This window comes from Gracilinanus agilis, chromosome 1, assembly GCF_016433145.1.
Source record: "Gracilinanus agilis isolate LMUSP501 chromosome 1, AgileGrace, whole genome shotgun sequence".
Classification (NCBI taxonomy): Eukaryota; Metazoa; Chordata; class Mammalia; order Didelphimorphia; family Didelphidae; genus Gracilinanus; species Gracilinanus agilis.
The window spans coordinates 423,511,073-423,535,009 of record NC_058130.1 but is presented as its reverse complement, the minus strand read 5'-3'; the positions used below and the strand labels follow the sequence as shown (position 1 = coordinate 423,535,009).

The following is a 23,937-nucleotide window of genomic DNA, read 5'->3' as shown; positions in this document are numbered from 1 at the left end:
TTAGGTATATTCTCTGGGCAAGCTTGTGTTAATGGCCTAACTAGGCATTCTACAATTCTCTGAGCAACCCATGTTTGGGGCTCTGGGTATTAAGCCCGAGTTCTCAGCTCTTCTAGGAAACCCCAGCAACTACTGATTACATCAAGGGGCTGTGTTGAAGTTCTCAGCCCACCTTTGCCCTGGTCATCTGTCAATTGGTCAAATTTGAAATCTTGAGCCAGAAAGATGAGCCACTGTAGCTTCTCCTTTATTTTTCCAGTTACTACTCAGTCCAGTATTCTTATTAGATATTTATTGGCAGACTAGTTGCTTATTCTTTCTATTCTGCCATCTTGGCTGATCTTCCACATCATGACTCTTTCTAGAAAAATCACCAACCAAAATGAAGCCATGAAGGGCAAATCAGTCTGTAGTCAGAAAACTAAGCTCTTTGCAAATGAGTATCATGAAATGACCCCCTCTGATTTTTCTCCTGGTGTTTCCACTGATATACTCTGATGTGAATCACTGACAGAGAAGACAGATGATGTATAGGGATGAATATAGATTAAAACTGGCTGAATTTGCTATAGCAATAAGTTGGAGGATGAGAACATTTTTTTAAAGTAAATATCTAAAATAATTATAAGGATATCATTATAAAATGTCATCATTCTCATTTTTCAACAGAGAAAGGTTCTTTCTTTAAGTTAATTTTTAAAAATAAAATAAGGTTGCAGCAAGCATGTTAAAAGTTTAATCAAGCATCACATGTACAAAACAGGATACGTACGCATCCACCTTTTCATTAAGCAGAAGTGCTTTATAAGCAATGAAAATTAAATGAATACAGACTCTTACTATACATTTCATGACCTCTAAAAACTTTTAAAATATTTTAATTGGACAATAAAGAAACCACATGATTAACATTTCTGAATCCTGAACAACTTTACAAAGTACATTCATCACAGAAGCATTATAAGCAAATATAACTATTGCTAGTTTGATACAATGCACATAGGCCATCAGAATGTGCCATTCTTCAAATGGCCAGTCTAGCAAGTCAGATTTTTGGTCAGATAAGCCTAAAACAATCCTTTTCAACTCCATGACAAACAGGTACAAAAGTTCAAAGAATTATGTTTGAATTATAATGAGTTACACTTGTCTTAATCATTTCTAAGGATGTTGATGGTCAGCCACAAGAATAATTATACAAAAACCAGAGGCTCCTATGTTGGTTATTTTAGAAGTTTAGTCACATTCAGTGAAGGAACTGTAATGTCTTTAAAAATTGGCACATAATTTGGATTTATTTGAGTTTGACCTTGTTCCAGAGTTTCAATAATTGTCTGCTTCATATCTCTGCTAGCATCTCCTCTTACTGTAAGCAAAGCTGCAATATGATCATCTCTGTGAATGAAGAGAGGGGAAGAGTAACAGTAATAGCATTAGTCTAAGTCTGAATGCAACCCACACAAAAGTCATCCAACCTCTTTACATAGCACATGGTATCTGAACTTAATGCTACCAGTTTGTTCCATATGCTCAGAAATGGCACTTCTAGATCTAAATGCCTAGCTACTCTGAACAATAATTAAAATGTATATCACATCAGCATTGGTAATTGCCAAATTTTTATTGGAAATCAAGCTATGGATGATCTAATGCTGATTTTATTTTGACTAAAAAGAGAAGAGAAAATGGATTTTCCATATGAGTAGATTTTTTTCCTACATCATCAGTCCATATTTGGAAGAGATTTTGCTTTTATATTTTTGATGGACGCAACTGTTTTTTGGTAGATTTTTGTTTAGTGAAACAAAAAGGTAAATAGGAAAAAAATAATGGTTTGGTTGGCACTGCTTCTTTTTGTCAGTCAGTGCTCAGAATATAGGATCAAGATTATAAACATAAAATGAAAGAACTGTAGCAAAGTGAAGTCAATAGTGCAATTTGAGCCATGCCTCTTCTTTTTCACACTCAAATTGTACCAATGACTTCATTTTTCTACTCTTCATCTCATTTTTTTACACATCTCTCCAAGATGCAGAGAACTGACAGATCCTGGTAAACGATATTCAGGAACACATGGCCTCATTCTACTTTCTTCAAGTCACCTATCACTCCTTTACAAAGATCACTATAAGCAACTGGCTACTTATTTTTTTGGGATTATTTCTTGCTACCCCCCAGCCTCAATGTCTTTACTATTACTGTTCCCCTTTTCTGGAATACTATTTCCCCTCCCCTCAAGGCTCCACAAACATGGATTGAAAATAGAAAACATGAATGTCATTACCTGATATCTGGATATTTGCTGACTAGAGTGGAAACTTCAAGATAAAGCAGTGAAGGATCAGTCAGTTTAATAACTTCTGCAATGGCCACAATAGTATCACAGTGTCCATCTGTATCCTCTCCAAATCCCTAGAAAATGTCATGTAAAGAGCACTGAAGATTACCTCTAAGAATATATCACTTCATTTAATACAAACCAGAAAACCCTCTTCTTTATAAGATCAAGTTAGATGGCCAACAGCAGCTCCTTCCATTACTGTAATGCTCTTAAAGTTCACAAAGAGTTTACCTCACAATCACCTGGTGAGGTACAGTGGATGGAGCACAGGTCTTGGAATTAAAAGACTGAGCCTGGAGTCCTGGCTTTTCAGATTGCTAGCTGTGTTACAAGATATATGCCTCTTTTAGGACTCGGCTTCCTCAGCTATAAAATAGGGATAATGATACTCATGCTAGCTGAGGCAAATGTTGTTGTAAACCTTAAAGTGAGACCAAAATGCAAATGGTAATTAAGCAGGTAGTGTACATACATCTTCATTTTGCAAAGAAGGAAACTGAGGATCACAGAGGTGAAATCACTTGCCCAAGGTCAATATGGCTAATGTCCAATCTTATTTTCCCCTGACCAATAACAATTAGTAATAATAATAATAATCTTAAAACCACATTTTTGTAATGCATTATGGTTGTTCAAAAAGTCATTCATATATATTGCCTGATTTGAAACCATATAGAGAATTTGACAAGCTTTAGCTAGTGGGACTTTCATCTAGTCAATGTGGAGTCTGTTTTGCCTTTATTCCGATCTACTCAAATTTTGCTTAAAAATGGACTCTCTCATTTATCTAAATATGCCTCATCATACTGAATCTAGAGGGGTTTTTAAGTAATTACATACTCTTAATTACACTTACTTCTTATGCCATCACTTTTTAAGCCAATTTTAAACTTACTCAAAATCTAAGGTAGTTTGGTAATAAATTAATAAAGAATAAGTAATTATTTGGTTTCTGGTTTTAATTTTAATTTTTTTATTTTCTGGCCCTCTCTCTACATACACACACACACACACACACACACACACACGCAGACACATGCATGCATGCACAACTAGGAGAGATAGCAAAAACAGATGCTAAAACTAAAAGTGAATTGACAAAACTACAGACCTAAGACACTTACAGAAGCAAGTTTTCTAAACAAGAATCTGAATTGCTCTGCTTCTTTGATCATCCTTTCTGCACCTTCTTTGCGTTCCTCAGCATTCTTGAAGGAGATACGCTTCTGCATGATGGCTTTGATGTATTCTACCACCACCCTTCGGTGAGCTTCAATTGTCATTTTCTGTAGGGAACAAGTATATGAGGTTTCCACAGTTGAATTATAATAGTTCACTACTACTTGCTTTATATTTTAATAAGGATTACGCACACTTTGAAGGTTTTTATCAAATCTACTGTGATGAATTAGAAGAAATGAAAAGGAATGGAATATCAATTTTACTCCAAGCTTGCACACTGGTTTTAAAAAGTCATAACTAGCAATGATCACAAAGTTCATGGATTATTTCTAAATCTCAATTATTCTTTTCCTTAAAATCTCAGAGCTAGGAGTCTCAAAGGTCAAAAGCTGCAAAAATACCCTCTACAACCTTTTCAACAAGTGGTCATCCCATCTTCACTTGAAGGCCTCTGGTGAGGGAGAACCCATTCCTTCTGAGAAAGCTCATTTTTGATTACTGTTAATATTTCATCAGTTAAATCAAAATAACATCTAGACTTTTGTAAACTATACCTATTTCTCCTAGACTTCTGTCCTCTGAAGTCAAGCAGAAAAAGATGAATACTTCTAGCTATAATAATACTTGAAGATAGCTAATATGCTTCCTTTAAAATGGCTAAACATTTTCATTTCTATCAAAGACTCTACAAAACACATGGTTTTAAAGTTGTAACTAAGGGAGTGGTAGAATCCTGATAGGCCCAGGGTAGGAAAAACATGATGGTAGTGCAGAGAGTATAATCTGGACATGGTGTGTACTTGTACTAGGAAAAAGAGCAGTCTGTCTCCCAAAAGAATCTACAGTGGAAGATGATTGGGAAAAGTAAGATCTGAGAGCGGAATTTTATGGTAATGGGATCCTGGGAGCAGCCCAGGTGGGGAACAAAAAGTATGGCTTGAAACCTCATCCACTCCATACAAGTTAAGGCTCTGAGAGGCCTCAAGGGCCTTCAGTATTTTGGCTTGATGCCCTCCAACTTATCTAAGTCTGAGCTGTTCACAATACCCAACCTATCAACCTACAAGCATTTATCAAATATCTATGTGCCAGGCTTTGTGCTAGCACTAAGAATACAAGTACAAATAATGCAATGACTCCTACTCTCAAGGAGCTTACTTATATTTGGGGAGAAGGGAGAGACAATGTGTAGATATAATTATATAGAGAATAAGTATATATAAGATACATATAAAATAGATAGAAAGTAGTTAAGCACAAGATAGAGGGGGTGGGGCCTGAGATCTGGAGGGCGAGGATAAGGAAAGGCTTCATGCACAAGTAATGGTAACTGAGCTGCAACTTTTTTTTTTTAAAAACTCTTATCTTCAATCTTAAAATCATTACAGTGTATTGGTTCCAAAGCAGAAGAGCAGTAAGGGCTAGGCAATGGGGATGATTACATGTCTTGCCCATGGTCACACAGGTAGAAAGTATCTGAAGCTGGATTTGAACTCAGGACTTCCGGATTCCAAGTCCAGTTCTCTATCTACTATGGCACCTAGCTGCCCCTTAAGTTGCATCTTAAAGGAAAAGAGGAACTCTATGGATAAGGAGGGAGTGCACTGGGCATGGTCAGTGCAAAGGCATGGAAAGAGGAGATGGAATATCACAGATGAAGAACAGACAGAAAGTCAGTGTGGATGGATGAGAGGGGGAAAGATCCAATGAGGCTAGAAACAGAAATTCAGGCCAGGTTGCTCAGGGCTTTAACACTAACCGGCGGCAATTTTATTTTATCATAGAAACACTAGGAATTATTGGGATAGGGAAAAAAGTGCTTAAGGAAAATTATTCTGAAAATCATATGTAGGATGAAGTAGAGTGGAGATCAATTAGGAGACTACCACAATAATTCAGGAGAGAAGTTATAAGGACCTAAACTAAGATTCCTATTCACACTATGAGTGGACAGAAAGTTTGAATGTGAGTGATATTATGAATAAGAAATGGTAAGATTTGGCAACTGACTGGATTTATGGAGTGAGGGAAAATGAGGAGTCCAAGAATAATTCCGAATCTGAGATACTGAAATAGAGAATAGGGATGAACCTGAGACCCTGGGAAGGATGGTAGTGTCTCCAACAAAATAAGGGAATTAGGAAGTTGGGAAGGATTTAGGGGGAAAGATAAGTACAGTTTCTGACATGTTAAATTTAAAAAGTATTGAAGACATCCAGTTTGAAATGCCCAATAAATAAGCAATCTTAGTGATATGGGTCTGAAGTTCAGGGGGAGAGACTGGGGCTGGGTATGGACCTGAGAGTTATCTGCATCAAGGTGGAAACAAATGAGGTTACAGAAAAAGTAGAGAACAGGAGTTCTTAGTTTTTGTGTCAAGGACCCAATTTGTAGCCAAGTGAAGTCTAAAACACTTTCTCAGAATAATGCTTTTAAACATATAAAAGGTACAAAGAAATCCAATCATATTTAATTATAGTTACAAAAATATTTTTTCTAAAAAAAGTTTGGGCCAAGGGTTAAGAATCCCAAAGTTTAGAATTTTTCCCCTGTTTTTTTTTCAGTGGCAGTATCCAAGTCCTTATAGCCAATTTGTTCTCAGGCATCATGTTCAGCACTTTAAGGACCCAACACATCTGGTGTCTGACAGTATTGAAGAAGGCACTGCTATGGAAGTTGTGTGAAACAACAACTCAATCCTTCTGGGTACATAGGGTTTTCTACCTCCAGACCATAATCCTGTGGGTGTACTGTGCTAATCTCAATGGTGTGCAGCAATTCCAAGGTTATCCACTCAAGTTATCTGCATCTGTCAGCCAGAGATAGCCCAAGCCAATGTGATAATGAGATTTAATCATCAAAAATGTAAACACCCCACTTATACTTGAGTGGGGGAGATCTGTAACCCAAGTGTGCAAGAGTGGATGAATCAGAATTGACTGACTGACCCCTGGGCAGTCCTAAGCAAAGCGTTTGTTGTGATTGGACACGTAAACTAGAAGGCAGGCACAGGAAGTGATGCAAAATAAGTGCCTTTAAAAGGGAGTGACAACTTCCTATAATGCAGTTCTTATTCATTTCTTGGAACTGGAGCTTGAGTGGAGATGCTGCTTGCTGGACCTGAGACCTTGGTGAGGCTGTTCTTAAATATCTCCCTTAGAAATACACGTGGTGAGTATAAAGACTGACTCTTCCTAGATTTCTCTGAAGGAACTCTCCTTTCAAGAGAGGCTTTGTGACTAAAGCTTTTGCTTCACTTGTCCCCAACCTTTGGCCCACAGCTGAGCCTTCTCTGGCTGAAGACTAATTAGCCCTTCCTGGGTTGAGCCGAAGGCTGGAGCAAATTACTTAGTGTATTAGCTATATCACTGTATCCTCTCTCTGATTTTCTTACTTTCATGCTCTCCTCTCAATTGTAAATAAAGTACCATAAAAGTCATTTTGACTTGAGGTTTTTCATTAGGAATTGGATCAACTCCTTGGAGACCAAAACTTTTAATATTCAGTCAACCAAACTCTTATTTTTCCCCTTTACACCAACCAAGCACCTGATATGGCCCATCTTAAAAGGACAGTACTAATAATATACAAACTTCAGAAAACATAACTACAAAACAGATCACGATCTCCCTGAACAGCTGGCCAGGATGCGCTACATACAGTTCAATGTATATAGCAACCATTATCTAGAAATCCAAATCATTTTTCTCAAACATCATATTTTTAACAAGAAGCTCAATTTTCAACTTGCCCTTCTCTTCTGGATCTGCCTACTTATAGCTAATGCTTCAGTTTCCTGCCCAGCTCTTTACAATCCCCAACAATGCTTCCCATGTGTTCTCTGGCAGAATTATTCACTGCTTATGATACATCAGAAAAGGGCAGGGCAGAAATCATCTGGCTTGACAAGTCTTGGGAGGGTCTTCTGACATATCTCAGACACCTATCACAGGAAGACAGTGTTAATATAATGTTAACGCAGTAGCTATCTCAGTGTGCCTCACTGGCAGTCACCATCCTCTACCACTCACTTGTCTTCCCATGAAATTTACTGGATGAGCTCTTTCCTGATGCCACTTTACCATTCCTTCAAGTACAAGCACATGCTTCCTCCCTGAGGAGTTCCTTCTCTTCTGAAAGCCTCAAACCCATCATATCCTCCATTACCATGGTTTATGAAAAAAAGACTCTGCTTTAGTTGTAATTTCTAATACCTACTAAAGTCTGATCTCTTACCAGTTAGACTGGCTTTTACCCTTTACCGCATATGATTTAACTCCATCACAGAAATAAAAAATAGAAAAGAAACGTCAGGGTTTCTGTCAATGGCTTCAGTAAATTTCAGGAATGTTTGTATTCAGTTTTTTTGGTTTTTGGTTCTGTAATAAAGGCCCCTTGGTATAGTGAAAAGGACTAAACTAAAGGTTGGAAAGCTGGGTTCAATTCTAACTCTGCCACTGGGTAGTGATATGAACTCATGAAATTCACTTCAAAACTGAGTGTCAGTTTTATCTCAAAAGTTGGCTGGACTACATAATCCATAAGGTCACTTTTAGCTTTCAGTCTCTATATTTCTATGTAATCCAATTTTCTGAACTTAATGTCTGATGTTTCTTCTATCTCTCAAAGGCAATTAAAACTATTAAGATATGTTTAATAAAAATATTTATCTTGTGTTTTGATCTAAGTATGAAAAGATGAGCCTCAAATGAAAAGACAAAACTTTTTGCAGATGACCATGTTTTATTCTTACCTTCTTATAGGGCTTTTTAATTTTAGCAAAGTCATTGAAATAATCTTCTACAGTGACACAAATTGTATCCACAGCATTTGATCCCATTAACCATTTCTTTGTCATCAATTCACTGAGATGTGGCTGAAAAAAACCCAAAGAAACTGAACATGTTATATTTTATTAAGTGTCAACCTGTAAAACATTAGGTAAATTTAACTTCTCTTCTGTTTCAAGAAATGAAAACTACTGTATTGCTTAACACCTTTAAAATAACAAACTACTGGAAGAATTTATAATACAACTTGTTTATGCATTAGTCTGAAAAGTTCAAAATTTCTAAAAAAGGAAGCATTCAATGATATAATTTATGTATCTCAAACAATTTTCATTTTTAAAAAAGGAAAGAAACATTAATAACTAACTATATAGAACCTGACTTTTATAGGTCTTTGAGTCAAATAACAATTTATTTGCAGAAAATGTTATTACAAATTTTGTGAAATCATATTATTAGTTTATATTGTGTGGGTTTTGTTTTGTTGGGGCTTTTTGGGGTCTGGACCAGAGATTTCACTGCTGAAGGAAATTCTAAGTGTTGAAACTATGCATCCAGATTAGTAATCCACTGAAAACTTGGGAGTCTCAGAGAAGAATCCTGAACAACTAACTGTCTGTCAGCCTACCCTTTTTTGCCCCATTCCACCGGACATATGCTCTCCTAACTGTAAATGCCTAACAGTGTCATTATGTCTAGTGAGCTCCTGCCATGTTTCACTTTATACCCAGCTTATCATCTTGCCATTCTATTGGCTTCTACCACAAACATACTCTTTCCTGCCCTTCCAACATTGAAAGCAAAATAAATCAATGTCACTGTTCGTAAAAAAGGTACATCATTTCACTGCCCTGTAGTTCCACCCACTATCCCCATGATTTTCTAAACCAAAACACCCTCCCTGGCTACCATTCCCTCTATGTGTTATCTCCTCCATTAAAAGGCAGAGACATTCTTCCTTTTCTATTTTTATCCCCAACACTTAGCATGCCCAATATACAGAGTGCATAATAATTTTTTTCCCTTCATTCATTCATGTGACTTGCCACAAGAGCAATTTCTCATAGATTCTAAAAGTCCTTGTTCTAATTTTTAAAATATTTAAGGAGATTTCAGGAAAAATAAGTGACTCTTTATTCCAAAGTGCTGTATATATTTGATTTCCTTAGCTGGAAATAAATTAACTTTGTATGCAGCAGTGATTTATTTTTCTAATAGAATCTCACTACTGATACAATGTTATGTCCTAGAGCAAGTGGAAAATTTTCTTCAAAAACTTTCCTTAAATGGCCCAAATCCCTTCTAGTAAAACTTCAAATTCTGCTTAAATGTTAACAGCAAATCAAACAAGGTTTCAATTGGTTTAATCAAAATAATATACACCTGGCTTTTAATTAGTGTTTTACATTACTAGTTAATTTTTAAGGTATGTATTATTTTTCCAAATGAGGATAAAGATTATGTCATTATCTCTGTATCCCCCAAAAGCAATTAGTATAATCCTATGTATCCATCCATATTGGTATTTAATATATATTTCTCCAATTAAAGAGGCAATGCTATATATACGATTTTCTTCATTCCAATAAACATTTAATGAAACCTACTACATGCAAACAACTATGCTAGGTATTGGAGATACAAAAGCAAAAATAAAAATCTCTTCCTCAAGGAGTACCTCCTTCTGAGGAGCTGTGGTGGGATAATACAAAGATAAGCATATATAAAAGGCCTTTCTGAAAACTTGGCTATGCTCTGAAGTAAACAAGGGATTCCACAAAGCAGCAGAGGTTAAAAGAGAATATATTCAGACATGGGGGAGCGGTATGGAATCACAAAGTCAGGAGATGGAATTTGGTGCAGTCCCTTTCTTTGTAAATAGCATTCCTGAGGAGCACAATCTATGCCCAAGCATATTATAGCCTTTTTATTTTTCTTCCTTATTTGTCCTATACTTCATTAAATAGTTTATCTTTAATATTACTTATAATGTCATATAACATAGGAATATAAACACATAAGATTTAGGAACTATACACCTAAAATATCAAGTTACAAAGAAGTTACCAAACGGATTTAGATATAAAAGAATCATGAACATGCAGTCCATAAATATGTTGGCAATCTTTTATATTTTAAAGTAAATAATTATGAGAAAAACACTAACCTCTAAGTCCAGGAAGACTTCATCAAGCAAGCTACTACAGCCATCCTTTGCAATGGTATCTAAGATCATATCCATGCTAGGCTGACTCATTGAAATTCCCTCATCTGTTTCATTTTTCAAATATTTCCTTTTTAAGCTGACTATTGACTCTCTGAAATAAAAAAGATTGTTAGTCAATTGAAAAAATATCTATTCTTACACTTTCCTTGTTAATCAACCTAGTTGATTTTCACAAGTAATAAAATGAAACTTACTTAAAGGTCTGACAATTGTTGATGACAGCTATCATATACTGAACATAGCAATGTGGATGTTGCCGATTTCGTAGGTGCTCTTCTTTATATAACTGTGCCTCATCTTTATATCTGAAGAAATATAGACCCACCCCCCCAAACAAAACACCGAAGTTAAGCATCAAAGGCATTTTTTAAAAGTTATAATCATTTTATACCTAGAGAGTAGTTTTTTTAGTCATCTTTAGTCATAAATTAATGCTTTTCAAGAAAATACATTCTTGATTATTGATATTAATGCTATCTACAAGTGTCTATACTATGCTAAAGATTAAGCAATGAAAAGATTATATTATAGTTATTTCTCACATAAATAGAGCCTCTACCAATTTTGCAAGAATCTTTTGTATAGATTAAATATATGATTAAATCAGAATTTTTCTAAAATTAGAAGGGGTCTTAGAAATCATCTAGACAAATTTCCAACCTGATCCCTTCTATACTATCCCACATAAATTTTGCACAATTACTTTTCATGTTGGAGAGCTAACAGAGGTATAACATAAAAATTCTGCTCATAGCAAATTATCTTTATGTAGGCTTTTCACCTGAGGAAATCAAGATCTTTTGCAAATGATCCTTTTGAAAACACCAATGATTTGTTTCATCCATGGAATTCACAGGTTACAAGCCTATATTAAGTGCTTTATCTACTTTTGTCTGCCAACTGAAACTTTCAGAGGCTGAGTAAAAAACCCATATGCTTTTCTTTCAAGGTTCTCCACAATACTGTTCCAAAAGAACTTCCAGCTCTCTCATACAAAATTCCTTCAAATATATTATATTTAAGACGTGCACTACTCTAAACAGCCTCATGTGGAAAAATGTTTTTTTTTTCTCCTATTTCTCTATTGAAGACCACACCTTCCTTCAAAGCCTGATTTATGAGTCATCTCCTTCATGAAGTCTTCCCTGATTTCTTTTTAGCTTAGGTCAAAGTAAATTCCCCTTCTTTCTTAAAATTTCTCATAGCTAAGTCCTTATTAGTACAAAAACTAAATTTCTTAAAGTGATAAAATTATTTGAATTCACACTATATAGATTTCCCTTGAGTTGGAGCCAATGGACATAATCATAGCTCTGAATAGTGGAAATTTGAAGAGCAACCACTTCACTGGATTCCTTACTGGCAATAATTGGGACCAAATTATATCTGGTTGAATCACTTTCATACACCAATCTCTAATTTCTCCCTTGCACCACAATTATTTGTATATTTCTTTTTCTTCTTCTGTAACATATAAGCTTCTTTGAGAGCAGGGTCTGTATTACATTTATCTTTTTTTATTTCTAGTTCCTAGCCCAGTGTTTAGTACATGGCAGACAACTAATAAGTGCTTAAGTTAAATTATACGTTAAATCAGTAAAAGCATTAAAAATATAATCATGTTGGTTAATTCACTGTTCTGTTAAAAAAAATAAGGTTTCTTAATTTTCTTTTTTTTACTTTAATCAAAAGTAGACATACACAGAAAGCAGTGAGTCAATCTGGTCTGCTGCTTAAATGGACAAACAGGTTAAGTATTTGGTTGGAAGTAAAATATTATTAATGCCCATTTCAAGGTACATTAAAATTCCACACTTTTCAATTTAAACAACTGCAAATAATTACTTTGTAAATATGATGAGGGTGAAGTCTAATGACAGACTTTTTGGAAACGTATTTCCTAAGAAAAGCTGCTTGTGGATTCTGAAATAATACATAATTTTTTAGAAATTCCTAACATTGCCGTGAAAAGTACAAGGATTTCACTGATATTGTAAATTATAAGGTATAAATTTCTTCTACCAATGCAGGTTGGTACCTTCACTGCAAACTAGAGTTTTAGAGGACATAATGATTTGTCCAAGGTCACGCAACCAGTTTGTATCAGAGATAGGCTAAGGCCTTCCTGGACTCAATATTGTTTTCCATCCACTATATAATCTACTACATGTTCTATTATTGGTAGGAAATAGTAATTTTCCTTTTAAAACTTTATATCATTAACGTAGGCAAAATGAAAAGCCCAGAAACAGAGGGTAATCAGTCCATGAGATTAAGAGTCATAATTCAAATGTAAGAGCATCATGACTTAAACTGAGTAGAATATACCAAGATGTAGGATATGTTATTCAAAAAAAGTCTTACATCTGATGTCAAAAGGAAGCTATAATGCCCATTCTCACTGAAATTTTTTCAAATTTATAAATGATACTAAAGTTAAATAAACTTTGACTTAAAAAATAAAAAGACCAATTAAAATAAAGTAACATGCTTTTTATATAAGCACACCAAGTATAAAAATACTTACCTACTCAAGAAAGAATTCATTTGCTGAAGACATAAAAGTAGTACTTGGGTTTTTAAATCTTCACTTATCTGTGCTGCAACTTGAAGATTCTGCTCAAACATCTAAAATCACAATTTAAGATGAATTTTGACATTATTTATCAATTCATTAAGATATGTCTTATACCTTAAATTCTTTCACAATGCAGAAATCTTTGAAATCTAGACTATGATAATCATCCTTGTAGAAAAGTCTGCAAATGCTAAATATGATGAACTAAGGATACTTGTGATTTCTAATACTATCTTCTGGACAGTAACACTATTCATTTTCCTCAGGAATTAAAGAGCAGTTATTTTGTAAATGGTTAACAAATTTATGCCTAATTCTAGCACTCAGTATATAATGTCTTCACTGGTTCCTATGTCAGAGGTCATACTAACTACAAACAATGAGTAGTGGAACAATAAGAAGCCTATGCCAGCAGGTCCTACAAAGACTTCTAGGGCTTAGTCTTAAAAGATTTTATTTTAAGGCGGTGAGATATTTTCTCTTTATACCAGGAAGATAAGCTAACACTTGTCTATAGCAAAGTCTTATTAGTTTGCAAAACCTGTGCTACCAAAAGTCCTTCCAGCTTAAGAAACTAATTTTTCTTCCTTAAGTCTTGCTAGCCCTTTTCTAGTCCTATTCCCAGGCCTCTCCTTCTTCCTTGCTCCCACCCATAGGATCCTGCCAGCTGGTGAAGCTACAGAAAGCAAATGATCCTCTGCAAAGAATGAACAAATATCACCCAGAATATAGTTTATTTTGGGAAACACTATCCTAGGTGAGATTAAGGAAAAATTGACGAAGTTCTTATTAAGAGCAAAAAGTAGGGAGCAGCTGGATTGAGAGCCAGGCCTAGAGATGAGAGGTCCTAGGTTCAAATCTGCCCTCAGACACTTCCCAGCTGTGTGACCCTGGGCAAGTCACTTGACCCCCATCGCCTTACCCTTACCACTCTTCTGCCTTGGAGTCAATACACAGTATTGACTCCAAGACAAAAGGTAAGGGGGTTATATTAAAAAAAAAAAAAAAAAAAAAAAAAAAGAGCAAAAAATAAAGGCAGGAAAATTAAAACTAAGTTTTGGCCAGGACAGTTGGGGAAGATATCCTCTTGTCACTAGACAAGAAGATGAATTAATGAAATAGTGAACAATAAAGAGATAAACAACTATACCTGACATTTTTAAAGAGTTTTTTTATATCTACAATTTAGGGATAACTACTATAGAATACGTTATTAATATCCAACAATAATCAATTATCCTGTACTAAATTTACTCAGATTAATACACTTAAATTACTTTACAGAACTTGACATTTTAAGAATGGTAAAAATTTAACCATTTTAGACATTACAAATTTAAAATTCATTGCATTCCCTATATGGCAGGAATAACAGGCCCCCGGTACTCACACTTAAACAAAGAGGCTCTAGAGCAGCACTGGTGAAGTATTGGCAGGCATGCCCAGCTGGTAGAGGGGGAGCTGCTCCATTCCCCCTTTTCCCAGCACCTGAGGACATTTTTTGCATGTCCCACTCCTCTGTACAGCCATGCAAAGTGAGCACTTCCTCCCTCTGCTCTCTGGGGTAATGCAGGGGGCTCCCAGGCAGCTTGAAGTTGCAATTTGAGCATGCAAACTTAAAAACCTCCGCCAGTGCTGCTCTATAGTAATCCAAGTAGTTCAGGAGAAAATCATGTTCAAATGCCTTAATTATTTATTATCTCAAAGAAGCAAAGCCAAGATGGAGGAGTAAAGGTAAAGACTTGTCTGAGCTGTCCCAAATTCCCCTCCAAACAAAAGTTTAATAACTCAAAATGAATTCTGAAACACCAGAACCAATGAAAAGAAGAGATGAAACAATTTTTCCAGACCAATACCATCTTAGAAGGTTGGGAAGAAAGGTCTGTCTCACTGGGATTGTGGAGCATAGTCAGCTCAAGACCATTCTAGCAAGCCATTGGGGATGACTGAATCTGTAATGACAGCTTCCGAGACTTTTAGCACACCAACAGGGAGTCAAGACAACTAGTCAGAAGACGGAATCCCTTAATAGCACTAGGACTGGAACTCTATTGCATTGTCCATACACAGTTCCAGGTGTAAGAATATAAAAATTTAGGTTTTTATGCTAATAGGAAAGCTCTAAAGTAATATTATGGTCGCTGATTTAAAAATATTATAGCTTAAGTCAAAATGACTTTTAGTAGCTTTATTTACAAAGAGCTGGAAAGAGTGAAAGTGGAGAAACGTAAGAAGAGGGTAGAGAAATGTCTAGCCCATCACCCTAAATGTTGCTCTGGTGTCCAGCTCAACTCCGGTAGGGCTCGGTAACCTTCAGCCAGAGGACCGATGGTGTCCTGAGCAAGGGTTCCACCAATGCAAATTCCTCCAGGAAAGGAAGGCCACTCTGGAACCAATCTCTCCAGAAGCCAAGGAAGGTAGGCCAGCTACTCACCCAGCAAGCCGACACAGGATCCAGGGAAATGTCTCCAATGTGAAGTCCTCCAAAGGCAAAGTCCAAAAACTAAGTCCAAAGCCCAAAAACCAAGTTCAAAAGGCAAAGTCCCAAAGACCTCCCTTGGGCAGGAGGTTCAGGATTTTTTATAATTCTTTTTCCATGTCACTTCCTGTCCCTTCCTCCACTTTACAGGAACTAATCAGTCTTTCAATTTGCCTAGCACTGCCCAAGAGGGTTGGCAGTGGCCTCTGGAGCTGTCACTCATTCTAGCAAGTGACTCATGAATTCTCTTACTTAGTGTTAAGTAGAGATGCTTTGAGTTCTTGATTGATTAATTTAAAAGTTGCTGATTGATAGACAAAGAAAATTTGATTCACTCTTCACACAAGTCTCAAGGTTCCAGAGTGAGGAGAAACACTAGTAGCAGCAGCAGGGACCCTGGACACAGTCCACAGGAGAAAGCATATTTATCACCGCTCAAAGACCAGAGCATGGGCCAGGAGATCAGTGACCATATCTCGCCTTAAGTCATACCATCAAGGAAAAATTGAAAACTTACAGATCTCCAAAACAAGCTATGAAAACAGTAACATTAAAAAAAAAAATGAAGCTTGGAACAATGCCCCCTCAATCCCCGGGAGTAGAACGCAACTTTGCCATAAAGTTAAAAGTCAAGAAACAGGCTAGGAAAATGAGCAAAAACAATAAAAAAAAAAAGAACCTAACTATGTTACAACGACAAGGTCAAAATATGCTCAGAAGAAAACAATGTCAAAACAGTTACATGCAAAGCCTCAAAGGAAAATATAAATTGTTTGTTTGTTTTTTGTGTTTTTTTAAACCCTTAACTTCTGTGTATTGGCTCCTTGGTGGAAGAGTGGTAAGGGTGGGCAATGGGAATCAAAGTGACTTGCCCAGGGTCACACAGCTGGGAAGTGTCTGAGGTCGGATTTGAACCTAGGACCTCCCATCTCTAGGCCTGACTCTCAATCCACTGAGCTACCAGCTGCCCCTAAGGAAAATATAAATTGGTAACAAGCCAAAATAAAAAGAAAAGATTTTCTGAAAGAGCTCAAAAAAGATTTCAAAAAATCAAATAAGAAGTATAGGAAAATTTTGAAAAAGAAATGAAAGTGCTATAAGAAACCCATGTTTTAAAAAAAGTCAACAGGGGGCAGCTAGGTAGCTCAGTTGCTGGAAGCCAGGCCTAGAGAAAGAAGGTTTTGGGTTCACATCTGGCCTCAGATATTTCCTTGCTGTGTGATCCTGGGCAAGTCATTTAATCCTAATTGCCTAAGCCTTACCATTCTTCTGCCTTGGAACTAATGCCTATTATTAATTCGAAGCTAGAAAGTAAGGGTTTTGAAAATAAAAATATTTTTTTTAGAATCAACAGTTTAGTAAAGGAAACACAAAAAAATACTGAATAAAAACAGAATAGAGCAAATGGTAAAAGAGGTATAAAATCTATTGAAGAAAATTCCATAAAAAGCAAACTAGGCCAAATGGAAAAATTTGTACAAAAATCCACTAAAGAAAAGAATTCCTTGAAAGGCAGAATTGGCCAAATGGAAAAGAAGATACAAAAGATCACTGAAGAAAATAATTTCTTAAAAATTAAAACTGGGCAAATAGAATCTAATGGGCATCAAGAAACATCAAAACAAGGGGCAGCTGGGGCTCAGTGGATAGAGAGTCAGGCCCAGAGACGGGAGGTCCTGGGCTCAAATCTGACTTCAAACACTTCCTAGTATTGATTCACAGATGGAAGGTAAGGGAAAGAAAAGAAAAGAAGAGAAGAGAAGAGAAGAGAAGAGAAGAGAAGAGACTGTCTCTTATACANAGAAGAGAAGAGAAGAGAAGAGAAGAGAAGAGAAGAGAAGAGAAGAGAAGAGAAGAGAAGAGAAGAGAAGAGAAGAGAAGAGAAGAGAAGAGAAGAGAAGAGAAGAGAAGAGAAGAGAAGAGAAGAGAAGAGAAGAGAAGAGAAGAGAAGAGAAGAGAAGAGAAGAGAAGAGAAGAGAAGAGAAGAGAAGAGAAGAGAAGAGAAGAGAAGAGAAGAGAAGAGAAGAGAAGAGAAGAGAAGAGAAGAGAAGAGAAGAGAAGAGAAGAGAAGAGAAGAGAAGAGAAGAGAAGAGAAGAGAAGAGAAGAGAAGAGAAGAGAAGAGAAGAGAAGAGAAGAGAAGAGAAGAGAAGAGAAGAGAAGAGAAGAGAAGAGAAGAGAAGAGAAGAGAAGAGAAAAGGAAAGAGAGAGAGAGAGAGAGAGAGATATCAAAAAAAAAAATCAAAAGAATGAAAAAAATAGAAAAATTCACCAAATAACCTAGATCCAGAAGTTGAAACTAAAAGAATACACAGATGATCTCCAGAAAGAGATCCAAAAATGAAATTTCCTAGGAAATTATAATAATTATAATCAAATTACAGGCTCCCAAGCCAAGGAGAAAATATTATAAGCAGTCATAAAGAAATAATTCAAATATTGTGGAACCACAATCAGGAAGATCATACAAAATCCTCATTAAAGGATAGGAGGGCTTGGAATATGATATTCCTGAGGGCAAAGAAACAAGGATTATAATCGATAATCACCTCATGAAGAAATTAGGCTTAATTCTTCTGGAGAAAAAAATAAGATATCTAAAGAAATAGAGGACTTTCAAGAATTCCTGATAAAAAGACCAGAGCTAAATAAAAAATTTATCTTTCAAAAACAAGACTCAAGAGGAGTATAAAAAGACAAACAGAAAAATCATAAGGGATCCAATAAAGTTAAACTGTTTACTTCCTTACATGGGGAAGATGATACTTTTTACTCCTAAGAACTTTATCAGTTCTTAAGGCAGTTAGAAGGAGTACACAAAGAAAGAGGGAAAAGGTGTGGGTTAGTTATGAGATGACATCAAAAAAATTAAATTATGGGGTAAAAAAAAAAGAGGGATGAACAGGGAAAAGAGGGAAGGGAAAGGTAGAATGGGATAAATTATCTTATATAAGAAAGGTGTGAAAGAGAGGAAGATGGGGAGGAGGAACACTTGAACCTAACTCTCATTGAAATTGGTTCAATGAAGGGATAACATAAACAATGAGTCAGGTATAGAAATGTGAATGAGAAATTCCCTCTCCCATATGATTGTTCACTACCACCATATGATTTTAATATTTGATTTAAAATGAATGTAATATCCCCTTTCTATGTTATCACCCATGTGACATTGATGAGGCAGTGTAAGGCACAAGCCCGAGCTGATGAGCTATCATCCATGTGATAGAAGCAAGCAAGCTACATGAAACTAGATGTATAAAAAGCAAGCTACATGAAGTAAGGCATGTATGCCTTATACTGGTTCAATGAAGGGAGTCCTGGTTATACAACCCATGGAAGAATTCTAACACCCAATGAAGATTGCCTATGTCAACATTATATTCATATTCTGCTATGCTAGCATTTTATTTTAGTCCTCAAGGAAAGGACAATCTTTTCCAATTATATAGTCCTTTCCACTGAAGTCCTATACCAAAGATGCATATATAAGAGTTCTGATCTATTTCTGGGTCAAAGTGCCTTTAGAAGGAGTGATCTCAAAGCTTTGGTTGCTAATCAAAGCCTTGCTTTATTGCTAGACTGGCCCTCTCTCAATAAACCTATTTCTTTTTGGCTTGGAGACTTGGTTTTTACTTTTTGTGTTTCAGCTAACAAATTTTCCCCCTAGAAATCAATCTTACTCTATAGGGATGTAGGAGAAGAAGGTGATAAGTGAAAGAAGAATAGAGGGAGTAGTGTGACTGATAAAAGGGAGGGAAGTTTTGGGGAGTTAGTAATCAGAGGCAAAATATTTTTGAGGAGGGAAAGGGTGAAAAGAGAGAAAGATAAACAGGGGGAAAATAAGATGGAGGGAAATACACAGTTTAGAGCATTATGGGATACAAGATGGAGAATTCTGATCACATAAAATTTAAAAGTTTTTGTACAAACAAAACCAACATAGCCAAGACTCAAAGGAAAGCAGCAAATGGGACATGGGGGCAGGTTTATAGCAAGGGTCTCTGCCTTATTTCTCAATCATACAGAGAGCTGAGTTTCTAATCTATAAGAAAACAAGTCATTTCCCAAATGATAAATTGATCAAAGGATATGAATATGAATAGGCAGTTTGCAGATAAAGAAATCAAAGTTACCTATAGTCATATGAGAAAATATTCTAAATCACTAATGATTAAATAAATACAAATTAAAATAATTCTTAGGGTACCACCTTGTGTTATTTAGAAATTCTGGGGCTCCATTTAGAGCTATTTGGGGCTCATTTGAGCTTTTAAATGACAAACTTCCTGTGGACACTTGGAAAACGACATTTTCCATGGTCCAATGGGTTTCCTGTTTTGGATGATGTCTTCAAGGTAAATCCCGGCTTTAAATATTGGGAAGTCAGGCTTGACTTCCTCTTTGCTACCTGAGCACGCTCCCTGGGGAACATAGAGAGGATTAAGGAAGGTACGGAATATAATGGTGGAGGCGGGATTTTTGAAATAGCCAGGCACGTGGTCCGATTTTATTCTATCAACATGGGCCTAAATAAAATATTAGTTTTCCTCATAATATCAACATTTATCATTTTTAATCATTACAACCTCATACCTATCAGATTGGCTAATATGACAAAAAAGAAAAATGACAAAAGGTGGAGATGTGGAAAAAATGGGATACTAACTTACTTTGGAGGAGTTGTGAACTAATCCAATTATTCTGAAGAATTTTAGAACTATGTCCAAAGGGCTATAAAATTGTGGACATCCTTTGACATACCAATTGCACCACTAGGTCTATATCCCAAAGGGATAAAAAACAAAAAAAGGAAAAGGACCCATATATGCAAAAATATTCAAAGCAGTTCTTTCTGTGGTGACAAAGAATTAAAAACAGGAGATGACCATCAGTTGGGGAATGATTAAACATGGTATATGATTATAATGGAATGCTATTGTGCTATAAGAAATGAGCAGGATGATTTTAGAAAAATTTGGGAGGGCTTATATGAAGTCATGCAAAGCAAAGTGAGCAAAACCAGAACATTGTACACAGTAAAAGCATTATAATTTAATGATCAACTGTGAATGATTTAGGTATTCTCATATTCTCAGCAATGACTTAAAACAATTCCAAAGGACTTTTGATGAAAAGTGTTATCCACCTCCAGAGAAAGAAGTGATAGAGCCTGAATGAAGATCAAAGCATCCTTTTTTATATTTAACTCTATTTTTCTTGGAGTTTTTTGTTCTGTTTTCTTTCACAAAATGACTAATATGAAAATATGCATTACATGACTATACATGAGCAGGGAAAGGAGGAGAGAATTTTGAACTCAAATTTTAAAAAAATGAATGTAATAAACTGTTTTTACATGTAATTGGAAAAATATGTTAAAAGGAATAAAAAAATATATGTATTACCTATTATAGGTCCCTAGGCAAAATAAAGTTTGACTGCTTTAATTCAACAAGCATTTACCAAACTCCTACTGTAGAAAAGTCTCTGAACCAAGAGTCCAAATAGGAGATGACAAGGGCTCTGAAGCATAGTGATGGTTCCGTGAGGGAAGAGAAAAGTAAAGAATACAAAAGATGTTTTGGTGGCAGAATTGATAAGACTTGGCAACTGGATGTATAGGATTTGACTAAGAACATGAGAAATTAAGGATGATTTCATGGTTGCAAACAAGTATAAGATTAGGAATACTAATATTAGATGGCTCCAAGCAAGGTATAGCCTCACTGAAACTATTTTAACATCTGTAAAATGGAGGAATTAGACAATATGAGCTCCTTGGTAGATTCTTAATCTAATATTCTTCCCCCCTCACCCCTCCCAATGACAATAAAGTGATTTTCAAAGGTATTGGTTTTACACACAAATTAAATATAACAAATCAGGGAAAAATGCCAGAAATGGGTCCTACCTGGAAAACAATAGCAGGGAGTGTAGTTTGATAGAAACCATCTTGGTCTGCTTCAGGTTCAGTTTCTTTAATCCAATCTTTCTTATCTGTTTCTAGTGCTTTTCTCAGCCAGGCAATGATATTTGACTGAAAGAAAGATAAGATTAATGTGACAAGATGGAAGTAAGACCACTTTTGAATCAGACAAAATGACTAATCCAGTGTTTATTCTCCAATTATGGAAAGCTGTGGACTATGATATGAGAGAAATTGAATAATTCACACTGGTCTGGGCCAAAATGGAAATTCAAGTTTGAAATATCTTGAATTTCCTCACTAGGTCATTTGGTCATTAGTTTCTTATAATGTTCTCCTTAGTTTTTCAAAATATGAAACTAAGGAAAGTAACACAATCGAGATACAAAGCCCTTTTAAAATATCATTTGTAGGTCAAATATAATATTGGAAACAAGAACAGGACTAGAGGAGCAGGAAAGAAGCCTGCAGAAATAATGTATAACTAAGATTTAACAGAGAGATCCAGAGGAAAACTTTCCTAACACAGTTTGTTTAAATATGGTCAGGAGGCAGAAGCTCAAAGCAAATTGGATTCATCATAACTGGTCAGTCATAAAAAAATTATCTTGGAGCAGATCTTCACTTTCTTCACTAGGCACTATAATTGCTCAATGCTGTCCTTTACCTTCTCCTTACAAGCATCAGTCACTTCTACAGCCTGCCCCCTCCCTCTCCCTCCCTTTCTCTCTCCCTTTCTCCCTCTCTGTCTCTGTCTCTGTCTCTGTCTCTCTCCTCTTCTTCCCACCCCTCCTCCCCCTTACTTTCTTTGTCTTATAATCAATACCAGATATTGGTTCCAAAGTAAAAGAGCAGTAAGGGTTAGGTAATATGAGTTAAGTGACTTTCCCAGAGTCAAGAAGTATTTGAGGCCATTTTTGAACCCAGGTCCTCTACCATCCTAGGCCTGGTCTCTATCCAAGGAGCCACCTACATATCCCTGCAGGCCCTTATTTCTTATCACCAAGGACTTCAACAATAGCATAAAGTTAGAGATGTCCCTTTTCTTGCTAACATCATGTGAATTCTTGTAAAGTTTCCTTTATTACAAATGGATTAGCTCAAAATTTTGCCTAATTGCTCACTTAACAGTCAACTCTACTCCCATAGTCTCTTGCTCTTCTTTTGTATCACCTCTCACTCACATTCAACATATAACAGAAGGTCTGAGTTAAATCAGGGAAGTCTTTAGAACAGGAGTCCAAGGACCCTACCTAGTATTCTTATTCAATTCTGCCTTTCACATGACATGTTCCCTTTCTAAGTTCAGCAACAGTCAAGGGGCTATGTCTTTTACAACTGGCAACCAGAAATTTCAAGGCCTAAAAGAAAAATATACCTTGCTTACAAGTCAGCAACTTATTTCAAATATCAATAAGAGACATTAATAATCAGAAGCAAGGTTGAATATAAACATCTTTAAACCTCCAAAAGTAAACTTTAAAGTAGGCTTTCTTTTTCCCCTTTGACAAACAATATGCCAAAACTATTTACTAGGTATAGATTAAAGCTAGTGATAGCCATATATTTAGCAGCATAATGATACTATAGAACAAGTCTTTTTTGTATATGACTGCACATGCCAGTTTTACTCACTGTAAGTGTTGACATATATGTGTCGAGCAGGTCAGAAACCACATTTTGTGAAATTAAGGGCTGCAGGGTATTTATATCCACTTCTGGGGCCAGTTCCAAATTTCCCATCATCTCTGCACTAAATTGTACCAAAACAAGATCAACCAATTACAAATGAAGACAAATAGAAAGAAAATTCTTTAGTCACTAAAAATAGTTTTGCTTTGCTTTTTTCCCCAGGATGCTATATAGCCATTCTTTTTGGTCTGAAATTTAGGCAATCCTAACAGTAATCTGAAATGTAAGTAAATCTAGGATGCAATTTTAGTAAAATTTTAAAAATATTATTAAAATTTTTAAAAGAAAAATCTCAAATATAGACTATACCAAATGTATTAATGTTTTACTATATTTCTTTGCTATTTTAATGCCTCATTTTAAAACCTTCCATCTATTTTAAACCTTAGTTTACAAATGGTCCACATACATTATCCTATTTGAATCTCACAAGCCTAGTGAGGTAAGCATTTATTAAACAAATAAGGAAACTGCAGATCTTGGCAGATAACTTACTGTTCCATGATCATAAGACTAGTAAGTTGAGTGCAAAAATGAGAACAAAAGACTCAACCACATTATCTTCCTTCCCTCCCATGTCAGTTAAATGGCCTCCTGGGAGAATATGATGTTTATGTAATAAGCAGACTGGCAAAGTTTAAAAAAATTACAATAATAATGTCAGGATGACCAGAAGTCATAGTGAGCACTAGTTGTATTCCCTAGGTGTAGCTCTGAATAA

The 23,937-nt window shown here is 35.8% G+C and overlaps 1 protein-coding gene across 1 annotated transcript in view; it reads right to left on the bottom strand.

Annotated features, from left to right (window-relative positions):
* Nucleotides 1-713: 713 nt before the first annotated feature.
* Nucleotides 714-23,937, bottom strand: part of EXOC3 (exocyst complex component 3) — a 39,360-nt gene continuing 16,136 nt past the window's right edge. Inside the window, exons 5-13 of the mRNA XM_044665149.1 lie at nucleotides 23,160-23,277; nucleotides 21,510-21,635; nucleotides 13,068-13,168; nucleotides 10,735-10,845; nucleotides 10,481-10,631; nucleotides 8,277-8,399; nucleotides 3,466-3,627; nucleotides 2,285-2,412; nucleotides 714-1,395 (exon numbers count right to left, since the gene is read on the bottom strand). Of these exons, the coding sequence (XP_044521084.1) occupies nucleotides 1,224-1,395; nucleotides 2,285-2,412; nucleotides 3,466-3,627; nucleotides 8,277-8,399; nucleotides 10,481-10,631; nucleotides 10,735-10,845; nucleotides 13,068-13,168; nucleotides 21,510-21,635; nucleotides 23,160-23,277 (1,192 nt within the window). The 3' untranslated portion in view covers nucleotides 714-1,223. The remainder of the gene's footprint in view (nucleotides 1,396-2,284; nucleotides 2,413-3,465; nucleotides 3,628-8,276; nucleotides 8,400-10,480; nucleotides 10,632-10,734; nucleotides 10,846-13,067; nucleotides 13,169-21,509; nucleotides 21,636-23,159; nucleotides 23,278-23,937) is intronic.